The sequence below is a fragment of the Xenopus tropicalis genome, chromosome 4 (genome assembly GCF_000004195.4).
Source record: "Xenopus tropicalis strain Nigerian chromosome 4, UCB_Xtro_10.0, whole genome shotgun sequence".
NCBI lineage: Eukaryota > Metazoa > Chordata > Amphibia > Anura > Pipidae > Xenopus > Xenopus tropicalis.
This window is the reverse complement of record NC_030680.2, coordinates 119,894,894-119,912,126: the sequence shown is the minus strand read 5'-3', so window position 1 is coordinate 119,912,126 and position 17,233 is coordinate 119,894,894. Positions and strand designations below refer to the sequence as shown.

The window sequence follows — 17,233 nt, the reverse complement described above, 5'->3', positions numbered from 1 at the left end:
AGTACTTGTGTATAGTACCTGTGTATAGTGCCTGTGGGATTAAAACTGCAGCAAAAGTTCAAAGTTGGTTCTTGGGTAACGTTTACAGCCTGCAGATTCTTCTTTTTTTTGTCTTCAATTCTGCACTGCCTCCAGCAAAATCTCCCGATCCCTGTCTGCATCTGCGCCTTGATTGGTCAATTTTACTGCCTGTCAAGAAAGATGTGCTCTGATTGGAGAATCCACAAGAAGAAAGATCCAATCAGAGCACAGCTGATTTCTGCAGAACCCAGAGAAGATTTGCAGGACAGTGCAGAAACGGAGCCAGGTTTTAAGGTGCCAAAGCAGGTTAGCCTCCCCAAGCCTAATTGAAAATCCGCTTATGAAGTCCTGTGCTTTTGTCACTCAAAAGTAATTTAGCCACAATTCTGTAATAAAATGCATATTTTATGAAGACAGATTATGTTGTAGTATTGCAGGTTTTACATTTCAACAAGGTGTATTGAAAAAAGACTAATCCCCGATACTCTGCAGGTAACAACACTCAATACTAAGGAAATGGTAATTAATTTTTTTATAGTTTTAAAATTAAAGTGACTATGTACATTTATTAAATAGAAAACAATCAAAACACTATGCTTTTATTAGAATGTTTGTTAGCTTGTATCTTGAAGGGCTACTAAAATCTACAATTATCCTGTAAAACTGTGAATAATAGGGGGTAATACTTATGGTCAATACATTTAATCAGCTGCTGCCGGCCATTGATATGCTGAGGACAGAAGGAGCTTTGGATAACCATGAGCTGCATAGATACAAGTTTGACGCATTTCCATTCAGCCTTGAGCAGTCTTGACAGTAGTTGGCATTTGTCCTTATGTTATTTTCTTCCAGAGCTTTGGGTTGGAGATGAAGGCATCTATATATGTGAGGCTGAGAATCAGTTTGGTAAAATCAGTTCCCAGGCAACTATTACAGTAACAGGACTAGGTAAGACCAATAAAATGATTGCGTATGGTATGGTTTTTGTATGGTGTCTATAAATTGTCCGTCACAGATTGACATGACATGTTAGTGTACAAGCAGTTTATCTGAACTCATAATCTCAGTTAGTTATTTCCTGAAGCCCATGAAATATTTCCTGAGCTTCAGATTTATGTTGTAGATTTCGAAATCTAAGCTACAATACACTTAAATGGGATATGTATGGTCAGTTCTGAAAAGTTCTTGAAACTAGATAAAGTGCTTGGACTACTGACCTCAGCTACTGACCTCAGATGAGTACAGAGATGTACATAAATACAGGGTAGTCATTGGTGGCAGCACTCCGAGGTTACTATTATGTGTAATGGAACTTCTCCTAATAAGGAGCACTCCAAACACACACAAAGGGATAAATCAGTATATATTTTATCAGTAATACATTCCCTGTGAAAAATAGGGTTTGTAGTCACAAATTTATGAAGATAAAATTGCCAAGTTACCATACCTGTATTAAGGTAAACCACTGAATATGCAGTACTGATGTGTATCAGTAAATACCTTGTATAGTATGCAACAGCACTGAAGCCAATAGATAAACATCAATGCTATAACTTATAAAACACACATCTGCCAGATATAGCACTAAATAGACAGTGGTGTAGTACTGGGAGTACCTCGGAAGGGAGGGAGGGATAGCCATGGGAACCCATTGGACATGCTCCTTTTGAATGAAACTTTTGCTTGAACTTTTTTGTTTGTAGTTGTTCCTGTCATTGGAGAGAGTCCCTCTGTTGTCAGTGTTATTGAAGGAAACCAGGTTACTCTGCCTTGTGTTCTTCTAGTAGGAAACCCTCTTCCAGAGAGGCACTGGGTCAAAGACAATGTTGTGGTAAGGTCTATAACATTATCACATTGTACAATGTGCAGTGCAATTCAAATGCCTCTGTAAATTGTTTTTAAATGATTTAGAAAAATTAAAAAAAAAATTTTTTGGCACAGCTTGTTACAAACCCGTATACGAGCATTCGTGCTGATGGAAGCCTTCACCTTGAAAGAGTTCTCTTAAAAGATGGGGGAGATTATTTATGTACAGCAAAAAATGTCGCTGGCACAGCTGACCGGATTACCACCATCAATGTACATGGTAAGAGAACAGCAGCACGGCAGTAAATGTAGAACTTTCCTTGCATTTAACAGCAACATGATAGACAAAGAGTCTCAGTTAAGTTATGTACAATATTTGAAAGGTTTACAGTTTTTTTGTGCCTCTGTTTTAGTTAGTCCTGTCATTCAACATGGACCTCAGATTTTCAGTACAATTGAAGGAATAGCAGTGTCTCTGCCCTGCAAAGCAAGTGGAGTGCCCAAACCAACTATTATCTGGAAGAAGGTAATGACGAATATGTGGCAAGCTCCAATACGTTAATAGCATGCAGGACCCAAGGAACTTTAGTTGGTTGTATCTGTAGTAATAAGTCAAATCAACTGGACTTGCTGTGTTTTTTCTTGAAGACATTTTGCCAGTCATCCAACTGGCAAAAGTTCTTCAAGAAAAAACACAGCAATTCCAGTTGATTTGACTTATTACTACAGATATACCATGACCTGGATGAATGAGAATCTTCACAAACGTTGGTGGTGGTGTTGCCCACAGATTTCATGGGTGTCCAGGCCACTACTGTCTCTGCAATGTGCTGAATAGAAATGTGTGCATTTTAATGTTTTTCTTCCCTATCGGATTGAAAAGGTAATACAAACATCTACATACAACATCTATTCATCTCCACTGATGCTTTAAGGATTTATAAGGATTTAATATTTAGGAAATGTATACAATGATTCTTGAGGAAAGGCTTTAACAGCAGACTGCACTAAATAGGGCCATGACTTCCTTTACTTTGACATAAGGGGCAGTATAAATCTTACCTGCCACAGCACACATGTTGTAGGACAATAACTGAGAAGGAATACGTTAAAGCTCTGGGGGAATCATTTCCCACCCATTGCAACTGAGGTATAGGATGGATGCTTTTATCATGGAGACAAATATTTGAAGCTGAAATGTATCTACACACTGTAGGAGAGCATCAAATCCAGAATATTTGAATTTAGATGGATTCCTAATCTCCAACAAAAGGCAGGTGATTCCCAGAATGCCAAGTGTTTACACGCTCAAAATAGCAACAAAAGTTCATTCACAAATCTTAATAATGATCTGTGACTATAGCATTCATTGAAATGGACTGCCTTACTTTGAGAATATTTATTTACAAAGTTTTTATGTTTCTCTGCCTACATATTTGAGGGGTTCTTTTGTGTCCATAATAAATATATTCTTCTTTATAGAAAGGAGAGATTGTTGTTCCCAACAATGACACCATTATCGCTGAATCGGATGGTACTTTGCTCCTTTCTTCCCCTGGAGGCGAAGATTCAGGAGAATACTCCTGCAGTGCAATCAATGCTGCTGGTTATGCTGCCCGCAAAGTTCAACTAACAGTATATGGTAAGGTGTTCCTCCTATGCTTTAACTTCATCCTGGAAGATGATGGAATGGCTTCATCGATACAATACACAATACAAATGAAACACACTAAAGATTATGGTCAGTTACACATTAGCCCTTCAATATCCCTGAAGAAATAAGCACATCTCTCTAGGTGTTCTGTGCAGCTGGCACATAAGAAGACCCCTTTGAGGTCCAACATTAGGTCAGGCTTGGTTGCAGATATATAAAGATATTATTATAACCCCACATAAACCTCATGTTGGGATAAGACATTCTAATAATACAAGTGATAGGTTGTATCACCAGTGGCGTAACTATGTGCCAGAGGGGCCGGGCGCAGAGTAGACTCCTTCAGTCCATGGCTCCTCCTCCTTGAATTGTCCCCCACGCCTGCTCTCATATTAATCCTCACCCCCTGCCTTCCCTCCTGTCTGAGAGTTGCTGTGGAGCCGAGATTTATATGTAGCAATGGAGGAAGCAGACACCACAGTCCTGGACACCTGTCCCCCAAGCCCCCCAGCAACCACAGGGTGTCTCAATTGTTACACCGCTGAGTATCACACCTGAAATATTTATTTGGTGAACAAAACAATCATCAATTTATAGGATATTAAAAAAAAACATCAACCATACCAAACGAAGTTCATGTTGATCAAGAATTTTTTTTTCTTTACTAAATGTGCCATTACCTTTATCAAGAAAATGCTTTTTTTTACCCACTGTGTCATTACCCTTAGAGAGGTGAGATGTGCAGGAGAAAAGCAGCAGGAAATAAAATGTACATTATACCAGACATTGGGAATGCAGATTTAGATTAGCACAACCACTCAGCCTCTATTACAAATGTATTAAATAACATGGCACAAATTATTTCCAACATCTTGAACTTATTTCTTAAATGAATTAATGGGCCCTGATTTTTTTCTTTACAATTTTTGCAAACCGATTGATCATATTATTTACCCTGGAAGAACTGTAAAATGTGTTGGGAGCTGTGGAAAATCAAGCCAGGCCAGTATTACACTCTGGTGACTAGTTTATAGCTGCTGTTAGAACCTCAGTTCTGGGAAATGACAGGAATGATATAATGTTGTAGCCCGATTTCCTTTTCCCTTGAGCCATGGAAAAAGTCATTTCCATGCGTTCTTGGGTATGTGTGTCTGCGGCCTGTGCTTTACCATTAATATCTGTGAACTGAAACCAAAACAGGACTTTGTTCACAGTTAAATACATTTGTAAGCAAATAAGCTGGCTTGCTTTGTGTAGCAATATTGTTTATGGAAATGGCTAGCAGATGTGTATTCAGATGTATCTCATTAGAACATGTGTCCTAGGAAACCTAAATAGACAAAATGACACTTTTAAACAAAATTGCCAGCTATGATATCCTGTGACTCATGGCCTTGGATTTTCTCGAATTAAATTAACGAGATTTTAATTTTCAGGGCGCAAAAGGAAAAGTCGTAGCTTCTGAAGGAATGAAGTCAATTATATGTGAAATGAAATATCTCCAATTTGCTGAAAATAAGAGAAGTTGCCTCCTTAATTAATTTTAATCATAATATGGAATGATTTCCCCCAAGCAATAAATAATGCAGATATTTGCCAATTGACACTTCAAGTTTGGTTCCTGATACTATTAAAGTGAATATATGTAATTTAAAGAACTCCTGTTTATATAACTAATCTCATACAATTTTCAAGACTTTCAGTGTTGGGAATGAAGCCAATTACATCACATACATTTAAATGGCCATGCACTAGCAAAGCACAAGGCAAACAACAGGAAGTTGCAGACTGTGGATATATAGCAAAAAGGGGGTCCCCTTACCACAATTATATTGAAATGATGTCATAGGAGGTAGTTACAACTAATTATAGTTAAACTGTGCTGTTAATCTCTGGCGATTTGTTTGCTTCCTGCATTATTCTGACATTGCGGGTACAAAAGACCCAGGAAGGATCTGGATTTATTTTTTGAGCTAAGGATCAGCTAACAAAGTTTGTGCAAATTATGGCTAAAAAGAGATCATGATTCTCCCTTGATGATTTTCTCACTGCTATTTCTTTCTTAGGTTGATTGATTGATTTCCCCACCGCTCACTTTATTCAGTGGCAAGATTTTTATTTTTCACATGTTTCTTTAGAAAGGCAATGTGATCTATAACCCCCCCCCCGCCCACAATTGCGGGAAAAAGTAATACATTATTTGTAAATCAACCCCCTTAGTAACATCTCTTTTATCAATGCTGGGCAATTTTTCCTCCTAGGCCAGTGATCCCCAACCAATCGCTCAGGAGCAACATGTTGCTCATCATCCCCTTGGATGTTGCTCCAAATAGTTCTGTTAGTTTTTTTTAGTTCTTTTTGTGGTGCCATTATATCTTAAACTCATATTGTACCATATGTGTAACATGCGTATATAGATGTCCAACATGGGCTTCTGGTTAAGGATACACAAATCCTGTATTTGGTTCAGGATTCAACCAAATCAGAGCCTATTTTAGCAGCATTCGGATTTGGCCAATTCTAAGAACATGGCCAACCCAAATCTGAACCCCACATAAAGTAAAATAATTGCCATGCACGCATCAGCGATTTCTGTCAGAGCAAAGGGTTTAGATTTAGTTCTGTATTCAGCTGAAACCGTTACAGAGGATTTTAGGATTCAGCTGAAAACAAAACAGGTGGGTTCAGTGCTTCCCTGTTGAGTGACATTTTCTATTGAACACCGAAATAAAGTGCAGGATGCCGTGGCTAAGGCTGGATGTGTCTAATGATATAACCATTCTTTCTCCTTAGTTAAGCCAAGGATTGTGAGCCCTGACGCAAATGGAAGCTCCATAGCCCAGAAAAATCAGATTGAAATATCAGTGAGAGCAGGAGATGATGTGATCCTCCCATGTGAAGTAAAGAGTGTTCCTCCCCCATTTATTACATGGGCTAAAGAGACACAGCTGATATCTCCATTTTCTCAGAGGTATAGTATATTTTTCAGTTTAGGGGGATTGGAGTATCTATGCTATCCTATCCCAGTTAGATTACTGCAATCTACTACTAACCCAGTCTCCTATCTCTCTCCCCTGCAATCAGTCTTAAACTAGCTAGAATCCTCCTGCTCTCTCTAAGAAGGAACCTGCTCATCCACTGGTAAAATCCCTATGATGGCTGCCTGTTAATCAAAGGATATCATGCAAAATACTTCTGCTTACATTTTAAATCCCTTCACTCTTCTGCTCCTCACTACATTTTCCTCTAGAATTCTGTCTTTGAATTCCTTCTTAAGGGACACTCTCTTAATCTCTTCAAAAAGAAAGTTAGAACCTACCTTTTGGAACATGTCTTCTCTGATCCAGTCATGGCAGAGGCCCAAGGCGACCCAGCCAGCCCTTCACTCCCCACTGCTGCTTCCCCCCCCCCCCCCCAGGCTAGGGGTTGGCAACAGTGGTACCTGTCTATTACCCAGATGTTTGAATACTATTTGCTTTGTTTTGTGCCTGTATGTTATTAGATTGTAAGCCTTAAGGGATAGGGACCTCCTTCCTACTTTGTACTATACTGTGTAGTATGCTTGTTATTTATTTATTAATGTGCTTGTCCTCTTTGTGTGTAGTTTTCTACACTGTAAGTTTGTACAATGTTGTATATTCATGTAGCGCTTTATAAATAAAGTTATATGTACATACATGCATCTAACATGCCTTTTTCATTATATATGTATTAATTATGCATTTTTCTTGTACAGAACAAGACTATAGGGCGGTATTAGATTTAATCATTTTACTCATTCATTTTTCACGCTGAACCTTTTTGCTACACATAATGGTACCTGTTTTATTTTAGGCACAGTATTTTCCCATCTGGGTCACTGAAGATATTTGAAACCAGAGTATCGGATGCAGGAATGTATACATGTGTAGGCACCAACATAGCTGGAAATATCACTCAGTTAGTAAAACTCAGTGTCTATGGTAAGTATTCTGTCTTAATGCTTTGCGTACATTTCTGCTGGAGAAGTGAAATGTTTTCAGACAATCTCAAGCAGGTCAGCCAGGCCTATTATGGGATGCATAGTTTAAATTAAAGCTATACCCCGAAAATGAACATTTAACCAGATAGTTTACGTCATACTAAGTGGCCTATTAAATAATCTTACCAAACTGGAATATATATATCAGTAACCGTTTACATTTTTCCCTTGAACCACCGCCATTTAGTGATGGGCTGTGTGCTCCCTCAGAGATCACCTGACAGGAAATAATGCAGCTCTATCTGTAACAGGAAGTAGTGTGGGAATAAAAGACAGAACTTTGTCCATTAATTGGCTGATGGGCCTTAATATGTACTTTGTATGCATTGTGCATAAGTGTCACCCAGGGGGTGACAATTAGTACTTATTTAGGATTACCCAGTGGCAAACGCTACTAAAAAATATCTTTTTATGAAAATGGTTTATTTAGATGAAGCAGGGTTCTCCATATGAGTTTTATGCAATATATTTTTATAGAGACCAGAAATGTTTGGGATATAGTTTTCCTTTAATAACATTGTGGCAAAGGAAGTACAACACAGCATGTAGAAATGAGTCATTTTTGACTGAACATGGTACCAGTAGTGTAACTGTTTGGGTAGATAGGGGATGTAACAGCTGCATACGTGGAAAAATTTATTACAAATCATATGTCTAATATTCTTCATTATGCAATGACACTACAAATTTAAATTACATTTTGGGTATTTTTAAATACCTGCATATCAGTGTTTTTTTATGTGTTCAGTAAGATGTTTTACACACACTGTTGCAAACAATAAAACTCTAAAACTTTTTCCTCTGGCAGATGGGGACAATAAAAACTAAAACTACACTTTTTATTACATTGCCCATTAGTGAACTAGGATAAAAGTCTTAGCTCATAGCCAGGATTTGGGCTCCCAGAGACCCAAGACATGTGTGGTCTGGGTTGTAGATTGAAAGTTGAATTTATGGTTCAACATATTTAATTGATAAATCTTAGAAAAAATTAGGAGACAGTCGTCATGATGTAAATGTGTTGTTACGTTCTTAATACTCTTAATTGCAAAGATTTTAATATATCTTTCTTTGCCAGTGCCTCCTAAAATCCAACGTGGTCCTAAACTTATTAGAGTAAAACTGGGTCACAGCTTTGAAATTGCCTGTATAAGTCATGGGATACCGCCTCCCACAGCAGCCTGGTATAAAGATGGACAAATAATGGAGTTTGATCAAGGGCAAGACAACAATATGTTAAGAGTTGAAAGTGCCAAGCCTTCTGATGGAGGAACTTACACTTGCGTTGCTAGTAACGTCATTGGCACGGATAGTGCAAATGCTACTGTGGAGATTTACGGTATTTTTTTTTTTTTTCTCCTTTAATTTTGGAAAAATTCCTCATAGAAAAAATTTAGGGGGGCAATATTATTATCTATCATTAACCCTTTATAAGAGGAACCTAAGTGTTAACAATAGCTTAACCGACCCTGATGTAGTATGCATCAGGGAGCCCAGATTCAGATGGGTGAGCAAAATGGCGTTCAGCTGCTCAAAGCAGTCAAATACATTCTGCTGAATTACATGTCAATTCTTTAACACTTCTCTAATAATCAGAAAAGTTTTGTTAAATAAGATAAAAAGACTGAACTTCTGGGAATCCTACAGGACTCTTCAGTTGGATCTTATTGATAAATCTGCCCCTAAATATTTGAATTTCCATACATCTCATGAATAGAAAATGATTTGATTTTTTATCACAGCAGAATATATTGTAGATGTTTCACTTTGAAAGTTCTGAAAATATTTTTTTTTTACATTTAACATAATACTATTGTTTCAACATATTAATTTATTCCCTGTTATTAAATTCTAGCTCCTCCCACTCTGTCAGATTTGGAGCCCCCTTACAACAAACAAAATCAAGAGAGAATTTCAAGGCAACAGATATCTTTCCCGTGCCCAGTAAAAGGTATAAATCCTTAACAAAGAGTTTCTCCCAGCAACAGAGCCATTACTGGTATGGGATCCATTATCCAGAATGCTCAGGAAGTCCATCTCCCATACATAACGCACCTTATGCACATACATAAAAGACTCCACTTTAATCAAATAATTGTAATTCCTTTTTCTCTGTAATAATAAAACAGTACCTTATACCTGATCCCAACTAAGCTGTGTGAACCCGCACTGGTGACAAAACAATCCTATTATGTATATTTTTGAAATGCAAGTGTGCTGGTAAGCTACATCTAATGTTTGATTTTTTAGTAAACTTAAGGTGTGGAGATCTAAATTACATAAAGACCCCCTATCCGGATACCTCCAGGTCCTGAGCATTCTGGATAACAGGACCTACAGTGGCTTGCAAAAGTATTCGGCCCCCTTGAACTTTTCCACATTTTGTCACATTACAGCCACAAACATGAATCGATTTTATTGGAATTCCACGTGAAAGACCAATACAAAGTGGTGTACACGTGAGAAGTGGAACGAAAATCATACATGATTCCAAACATTTTTTACAAATAAATAACTGCAAAGTGGGGTGTGCGTAATTATTCAGCCCCCTTTGGTCTGAGTGCAGTCAGTTGCCCATAAACATTGCCTGATGAGTGCTAATGACTAAATAGAGTGCACCTGTGTGTAATCTAATGTCAGTACAAATACAGCTGCTCTGTGACGGCCTCAGAGGTTGTCTAAGAGAATATTGGGAGCAACAACACCATGAAGTCCAAAGATCACACCAGACAGGTCAGGGATAAAGTTATTGAGAAATTTAAAGCAGGCTTAGGCTACAAAAAGATTTCCAAAGCCTTGAACATCCCACGGAGCACTGTTCAAGCGATCATTCAGAAATGGAAGGAGTATGGCACAACTGTAAACCTACCAATACAAGGCCATCCACCTAAACTCACAGGCCGAACAAGGAGAGCGCTGATCAGAAATGCAGCCAAGAGGCCCATGGTGACTCTGGACGAGCTGCAGAGATCTACAGCTCAGGTGGGGGAATCTGTCCATAGGACAACTATTAGCCGTGCACTGCACAAAGTTGGCCTTTATGGAAGAGTGGCAAGAAGAAAGCCATTGTTAACAGAAAACCATAAGAAGTCCCATTTGCAGTTTGCCACAAGCCATGTGGGGGACACAGCAAACATGTGGGAGAAGGTGCTCTGGTCAGATGAGACCAAAATGGAACTTTTTGGCCAAAATGCAAAACGCTATGTGTGGTGGAAAATTAACACTGCACATCACTCTGAACACACCATCCCCACTGTCAAATATGGTGGTGGCAGCATCATGCTCTGGGGGTGCTTCTCTTCAGCAGGGACAGGGAAGCTGGTCAGAGTTGATGGGAAGATGGATGGAGCCAAATACAGGGCAATCTTGGAAGAAAACCTCTTGGAGTCTGCAAAAGACTTGAGACTGGGGCGGAGGTTCACCTTCCAGCAGGACAACGACCCTAAACATAAAGCCAGGGCAACAATGGAATGGTTTAAAACAAAACATATCCATGTGTTAGAATGGCCCAGTCAAAGTCCAGATCTAAATCCAATGGAGAATCTGTGGCAAGATCTGAAAACTGCTGTTCCCAAACGCTGTCCATCTAATCTGACTGAGCTGGAGCTGATTTGCAAAGAAGAATGGGCAAGGATTTCAGTCTCTAGATGTGCAAAGCTGGTAGAGACATACCCTAAAAGACTGGCAGCTGTAATTGCAGCAAAAGGGGGTTCTACAAAGTATTGACTCAGGGGGCTGAATAATTATGCACACCCCACTTTGCAGTTATTTATTTGTAAAAAATGTTTGGAATCATGTATGATTTTTGTTCCACTTCTCACGTGTACACCGCTTTGTATTGGTCTTTCACGTGGAATTCCAATAAAATTGATTCATGTTTGTGGCTGTAATGTGACAAAATGTGGAAAAGTTCAAGGGGACCGAATACTTTTGCAAGCCACTGTATACCTGCATTCAAATGTGGCTGCTAAACTGCATTAGTGTGGAGCGAATCTGTCACGTTTTGCTTTGTCTTCCATAGGCCACCCCAAACCAGTCATTAAATGGTTCAGAAATGGCAAGGAGTTAACTGGATCTGAACCTGGAGTGAATATTGTGGAGGACAGGGCCGTCCTCGTTATTGATTCCTTGACCCCATATGATAATGGAGAGTACACATGTGTGGCAAGCAATGAAGCAGGACAGACAGAAAAGAAATACAGTTTAAAAGTCCATGGTAAGTTTAATAATATATCTTCTTGAATATATTTTTCATGGAATTCATGAAAGGGTAAGGCTCACATGATTCATCTTTAGAATAGAGTAGCACATCCACATTCTCAGTTAGTTCCATAGTTTATTTATTGTTCTTCTCATCAATATTGTGTTAATTAAATAGTTTGAAGAGCTGAGGAATGTACTACAGTTCCCCAATAATAAAACTATACTGCGAACGAAGTAGATTCTTTTTCTAATTGGTTCTTTGCAATGCTGTGTATTTGTTTATATGGCAGAGTGTACCATAGAGCAAAGGGTTCATACATTATGAAAATAATAACAATTGTATATAGATAAACAGAAAAGGGTCCTCCCATGGGGTGGAATAAGGAAACATTTGACTCTTTCTAGTACTAAATGCCCGTGATCTATTGGCCTACTATGCAATGCCCACCAGAGAAAAACATGGCAAAAAATTGCAATTAAAGGAGACATATCATATACAAATTCTGAATGTACCAGTGAATTATACTCCTCTAAATAAAAAAGGATTGTGCTTAAAAAGTTGTGTTTCTGACTGATTTATTGAGAAATTCCCCCAAAACCCCACTAGTCCCGCCCATCTGTTCCACTTCCTGCTGGCTGAATTCTCTGGATGAGCTGGGGAGCCGGCGGCCCTCCATACACTGCACTGTAGGATAGGAACCAATCAGCAGCTAGGCTGACCTGATAGGGAACTGAAGCCTGTCTGTGCTTGTGTGACTGCAGGGCTATGATTGGCTATCCCCCTCCTACTGTACTTCTGGCAGGGACCGTTAGGAGAAGTGATAGGATCTATAGGGAGCTCCAATAAAGGGGCCATTGTTACAGAGAGGATTAATGTTTAGCCCAAAGGGAAACCAGCACCGTATATTATTCATAATTGCCTACAAAATTAGGGTTTTTCCCCATTTATCCAATATGTCTCCTTTAAAAAAAAACCAAAAACACTCCAAATGTCAATATTTATCAAACTTTGACAGAGACAAATGCAAAATAAATATCATGCCACCTCCTAAAACTTGGAAAGCTGCTAAAGAAATAATTGGGAAGTGGTTTATTTCAGCATTCAGAAAAGTTAATTGTGTGGGTTTTTTAAACCTAATAAACCTGATTGCAGAAAAAAAGGAATGATTTTTTTGTCACAGGGAAAAGTGTGATCACGATTAAATGCAGTTTCTGTAAGAGTTTGTAATTATTATCACATTTTGTAATTATTTAGCGATTTTTTCTCCCTCCCAAAAAAATTAACATTTTAATAAATATGCCCCTAACAAATTCATTAATACCAAAATAGTAAAATGAATAACAACCACATATTAAGGTTTATTTACAAACACAAGTAGGAAGTGCAAAGTGTACACTTAAATGTTACTCACAGCGGTGCTTTGACCTGTGTATGCGTCTGGCAGCGGATCCCTAGTGCCACTTTGGTGCTTTCCTTTGTGCCCTGGGCTGTCAGATGCAATTGATTTGCACACTGTGAATCTCACTGTAATGCCTTTGTTAATGTTGCATGTATTAGTGTACACACATCATTGGCACTCATATAAATTGAAAAAATCAAAACACACACAAGTTGGGGTACACAATGTTTTGTGGGTGCATGTTATAATGCTGGAACTGCATTACGCACTGCATTGTGTAAAATAAAATGGTGATTTTTTTTTATTGTGTTGGTAAATACGTGATATGATCTTCATAATCTAAGCCTCAGTTTAATTCTAATGTAAATATGTTTAATTTTTCAAAATGGTTTTAATTACATGAAATGTTGCCTTTCAGACCCCCCTCTCATTAAAGACATGGATATAATTAGTAATGTATCTGTGTTACTGCATCAAACTATGAGCTTACTGTGTGAAGCCTCAGGGAGCCCACCGCCACTTATTACCTGGTACAAAGGCAGAACTCAGGTATGTATTAAAGGAACGTTACCCTCATGTGAAATCAATTAATTGTTGGTTAAGGCTAATTTATATTAATAGACAAGACAAAAGTACTCCCATGTCTTAGACATTAATTATAATATGTTCATTTTTGGGCAGTATATGGGTAATTGGATGGCATTTTATGTACTCATTGGAGCAGCCAGTTTGGAAGCATCTGTGTAAGGGGGTTCACCAAAGTTATTTAGGGGTAACTTTAGTGCCTGCCCACCAGAGGCCAGGGAAACACCTAGGAAGTTCTAGAAAAGTGTGTGTCTAGGAGGGTATAGGGGCTAAAAATAAAACATGTAAGACATTCATTCATTACTGCCTACACCTGCTCAAGAATAAAGAGACATTTGCAGTTAAATTAGGCTCCATGAACAAAATTAAAATACAGGTATGGGACCTGTTATACAGAATGTTCGGGACCTGAGGCTTTCCAGATAAGGGATCTTTCCGAAATTTGGATCTCCATAGCTTAAAGGAACAGTAACACCAAAAAATGAAAGAGCTTTAAAGTAATAAAAATATAATGCACTGCTGCCCTGCACTGGTAAAACTGGTGTGTTTGCTACAGTAACACTACTATAGTTTATATAATAAGCTGCTGTGTAGCCACGGGGGCAGCCACTCAAGCTGGAAAAAAGGAGAAAAGGCACAGGTTACATAGCAGATAACAGATAAGTTCTGTAGAATACAATGGTGTTTTATCTGTTATCTGCTATGTGCCTGTGCCTTTTCTCCTTTGAATGGCTGCCTCCATGGCTACATAGCAGCTTATTTATATAAATTATAGTAGACTTTCTGAAGTAAACACACAACTTTTACCAGTGCAGGGCAGCAGCATATTATATTTTAGTTACTTTTATACACTTTCATTTTTTGGTGTTACTGTTCCTTTAAGTCTACTAAAAAAACCTTTAAACCCAATAGGATTGTTTTGCCTCCAATAAGGATTAAGTATAGTTGTGTAAATTGATGTAGAAAACTTGTGGCTGGCACCATCTTGACACTGAGCGGTGGAAATGATGAGTTCCATACACATCAATTTTTTTTGTGCAATTACATCAAAACCTTGTGGCCCCAATTATACTGGAATTGGTGGGAAAAAATATTGGGTCATGGGTAAAAAGCATGGCAAAGTGCACCTGAAATTGCACTTTTTACCCTGGTCCTTTATGAGTAAATAACCTCTATAGGGTTTATGGATTTTAAATACTGTATTTTATTTCAGGTTGATGAAAGTGCTACTGTGCAAATTTTGGAAAAAGGAAAAATACTGAAAATTCTTAAAATGGCCCTGAAGGATTCTGGACATTATACGTGCAAAGCCAATAATATTGCTGGGGAATCCAAAAAGCAGTACTTTGTGAATGTTCTTGGTAAATATTAACATAGTAACATAGTAAGGTTGAAAAAATACACGTCCATAAAGTTCAACCATAATGTTGTAATGCCTATAGTTGATCCAGATCCCCTTCTGAAGCTTCTCTGATTTGCTGCAGAGAGGGAAAAAAATTCCTTCCTGACGCCAATGTGGCAATTGGACCAGTCCCTGGATCAACTTGTACTGAGAGCTATCTCCCATAACCCTGTATTCCCTCACTTGTACTGAGAGCTATCTCCCATAACCCTGTATTCCCTCACTTGTACTGAGAGCTATCTCCCATAACCCTGTATTCCCTCACTTGTACTGAGAGCTATCTCCCATACCCCTGTATTCCCTCACTTGTACTGAGAGCTATCTCCCATAACCCTGTATTCCCTCACTTGTACTGAGAGCTATCTCCCCTACCCCTGTATTCCCTCACTTGTACTGAGAGCTATCTCCCATAACCCTGTATTCCCTCACTTGTACTGAGAGCTATCTCCCATACCCCTGTATTCCCTCACTTGTACTGAGAGCTATCTCCCCTACCCCTGTATTCCCTCACTTGTACTGAGAGCTATCTCCCATACCCCTGTATTCCCTCACTTGTACTGAGAGCTATCTCCCATAACCCTGTATTCCCTCACTTGTACTGAGAGCTATCTCCCATACCCCTGTATTCCCTCACTTGTACTGAGAGCTATCTCCCATAACCCTGTATTCCCTCACTTGTACTGAGAGCTATCTCCCATAACCCTGTATTCCCTCACTTGTACTGAGAGCTATCTCCCATAACCCTGTATTCCCTCACTTGTACTGAGAGCTATCTCCCATAACCCTGTATTCTCTCACTTGTACTGAGAGCTATCTCCCATAACCCCTGTATTCCCTCACTTGTACTGAGAGCTATCTCCCCTACCCCTGTATTCCCTCACTTGTACTGAGAGCTATCTCCCCTACCCCTGTATTCCCTCACTTGTACTAAGAGCTATCTCCCATAACCCTGTATTCCCTCACTTGTACTGAGAGCTATCTCCCCTACCCCTGTATTCCCTCACTTGTACTGAGAGCTATCTCCCATACCCCTGTATTCCCTCACTTGTACTGAGAGCTATCTCCCATACCCCTGTATTCCCTCACTTGTACTGAGAGCTATCTCCCATACCCCTGTATTCCCTCACTTGTACTGAGAGCTATCTCCCATAACCCTGTATTCCCTCACTTGTACTGAGAGCTATCTCCCATAACCCTGTATTCCCTCACTTGTACTAAGAGCTATCTCCCATAACCCTGTATTCCCTCACTTGTACTGAGAGCTATCTCCCATAACCCTGTATTCCCTCACTTGTACTGAGAGCTATCTCCCATAACCCTGTATTCCCTCACTTGTACTGAAAGCTATCTCCCATAACCCTGTATTCCCTCACTTGTACTGAGAGCTATCCCCCATAACCCTGTATTCCCTCACTTGTACTGAGAGCTATCTCCCATAACCCTGTATTCCCTCACTTGTACTGAGAGCTATCTCCCATAACCCTGTATTCCCTCACTTGTACTGAGAGCTATCCCCCCTACCCCTGTATTCCCTCACTTGTACTAAGAGCTATCTCCCATACCCCTGTATTCCCTCACTTGTACTAAGAGCTATCTCCCATAACCCTGTATTCCCTCACTTGTACTAAGAGCTATCTCCCATACCCCTGTATTCCCTCACTTGTACTGAGAGCTATCTCCCATACCCCTGTATTCCCTCACTTGTACTAAGAGCTATCTCCCATACCCCTGTATTCCCTCACTTGTACTGAGAGCTATCTCCCCTACCCCTGTATTCCCTCACTTGTACTAAGAGCTATCCCCCCTACCCCTGTATTCCCTCACTTGTACTAAGAGCTATCCCCCCTACCCCTGTATTCCCTCACTTGTACTAAGAGCTATCTCCCATACCCCTGTATTCCCTCACTTGTACTAAGAGCTATCTCCCATACCCCTGTATTCCCTCACTTGTACTGAGAGCTATCCCCCCTACCCCTGTATTCCCTCACTTGTACTAAGAGCTATCTCCCATAACCCTGTATTCCCTCACTTGTACTGAGAGCTATCTCCCATAACCCTGTATTCCCTCACTTGTACTGAGAGCTATCTCCCATACCCCTGTATTCCCTCACTTGTACTGAGAGCTATCTCCCATACCCCTG

General features: G+C 39.4%; 1 protein-coding gene across 2 annotated transcripts in view; it reads left to right on the top strand.

Moving 5' to 3' along the window:
• Window positions 1-17,233, top strand: part of hmcn1 (hemicentin 1) — a 133,855-nt gene that overhangs the window by 36,027 nt on the left and 80,595 nt on the right. For both annotated transcript variants that reach the window (XM_012961441.3, XM_031901072.1), the window contains exons 17-28: window positions 874-969; window positions 1,725-1,852; window positions 1,963-2,107; window positions 2,241-2,353; window positions 3,310-3,469; window positions 6,275-6,452; window positions 7,316-7,443; window positions 8,581-8,841; window positions 9,358-9,453; window positions 11,524-11,718; window positions 13,524-13,654; window positions 14,904-15,051. In XM_012961441.3, coding sequence (XP_012816895.2) covers window positions 874-969; window positions 1,725-1,852; window positions 1,963-2,107; window positions 2,241-2,353; window positions 3,310-3,469; window positions 6,275-6,452; window positions 7,316-7,443; window positions 8,581-8,841; window positions 9,358-9,453; window positions 11,524-11,718; window positions 13,524-13,654; window positions 14,904-15,051 — 1,779 coding nt within the window. The remainder of the gene's footprint in view (window positions 1-873; window positions 970-1,724; window positions 1,853-1,962; window positions 2,108-2,240; window positions 2,354-3,309; window positions 3,470-6,274; window positions 6,453-7,315; window positions 7,444-8,580; window positions 8,842-9,357; window positions 9,454-11,523; window positions 11,719-13,523; window positions 13,655-14,903; window positions 15,052-17,233) is intronic.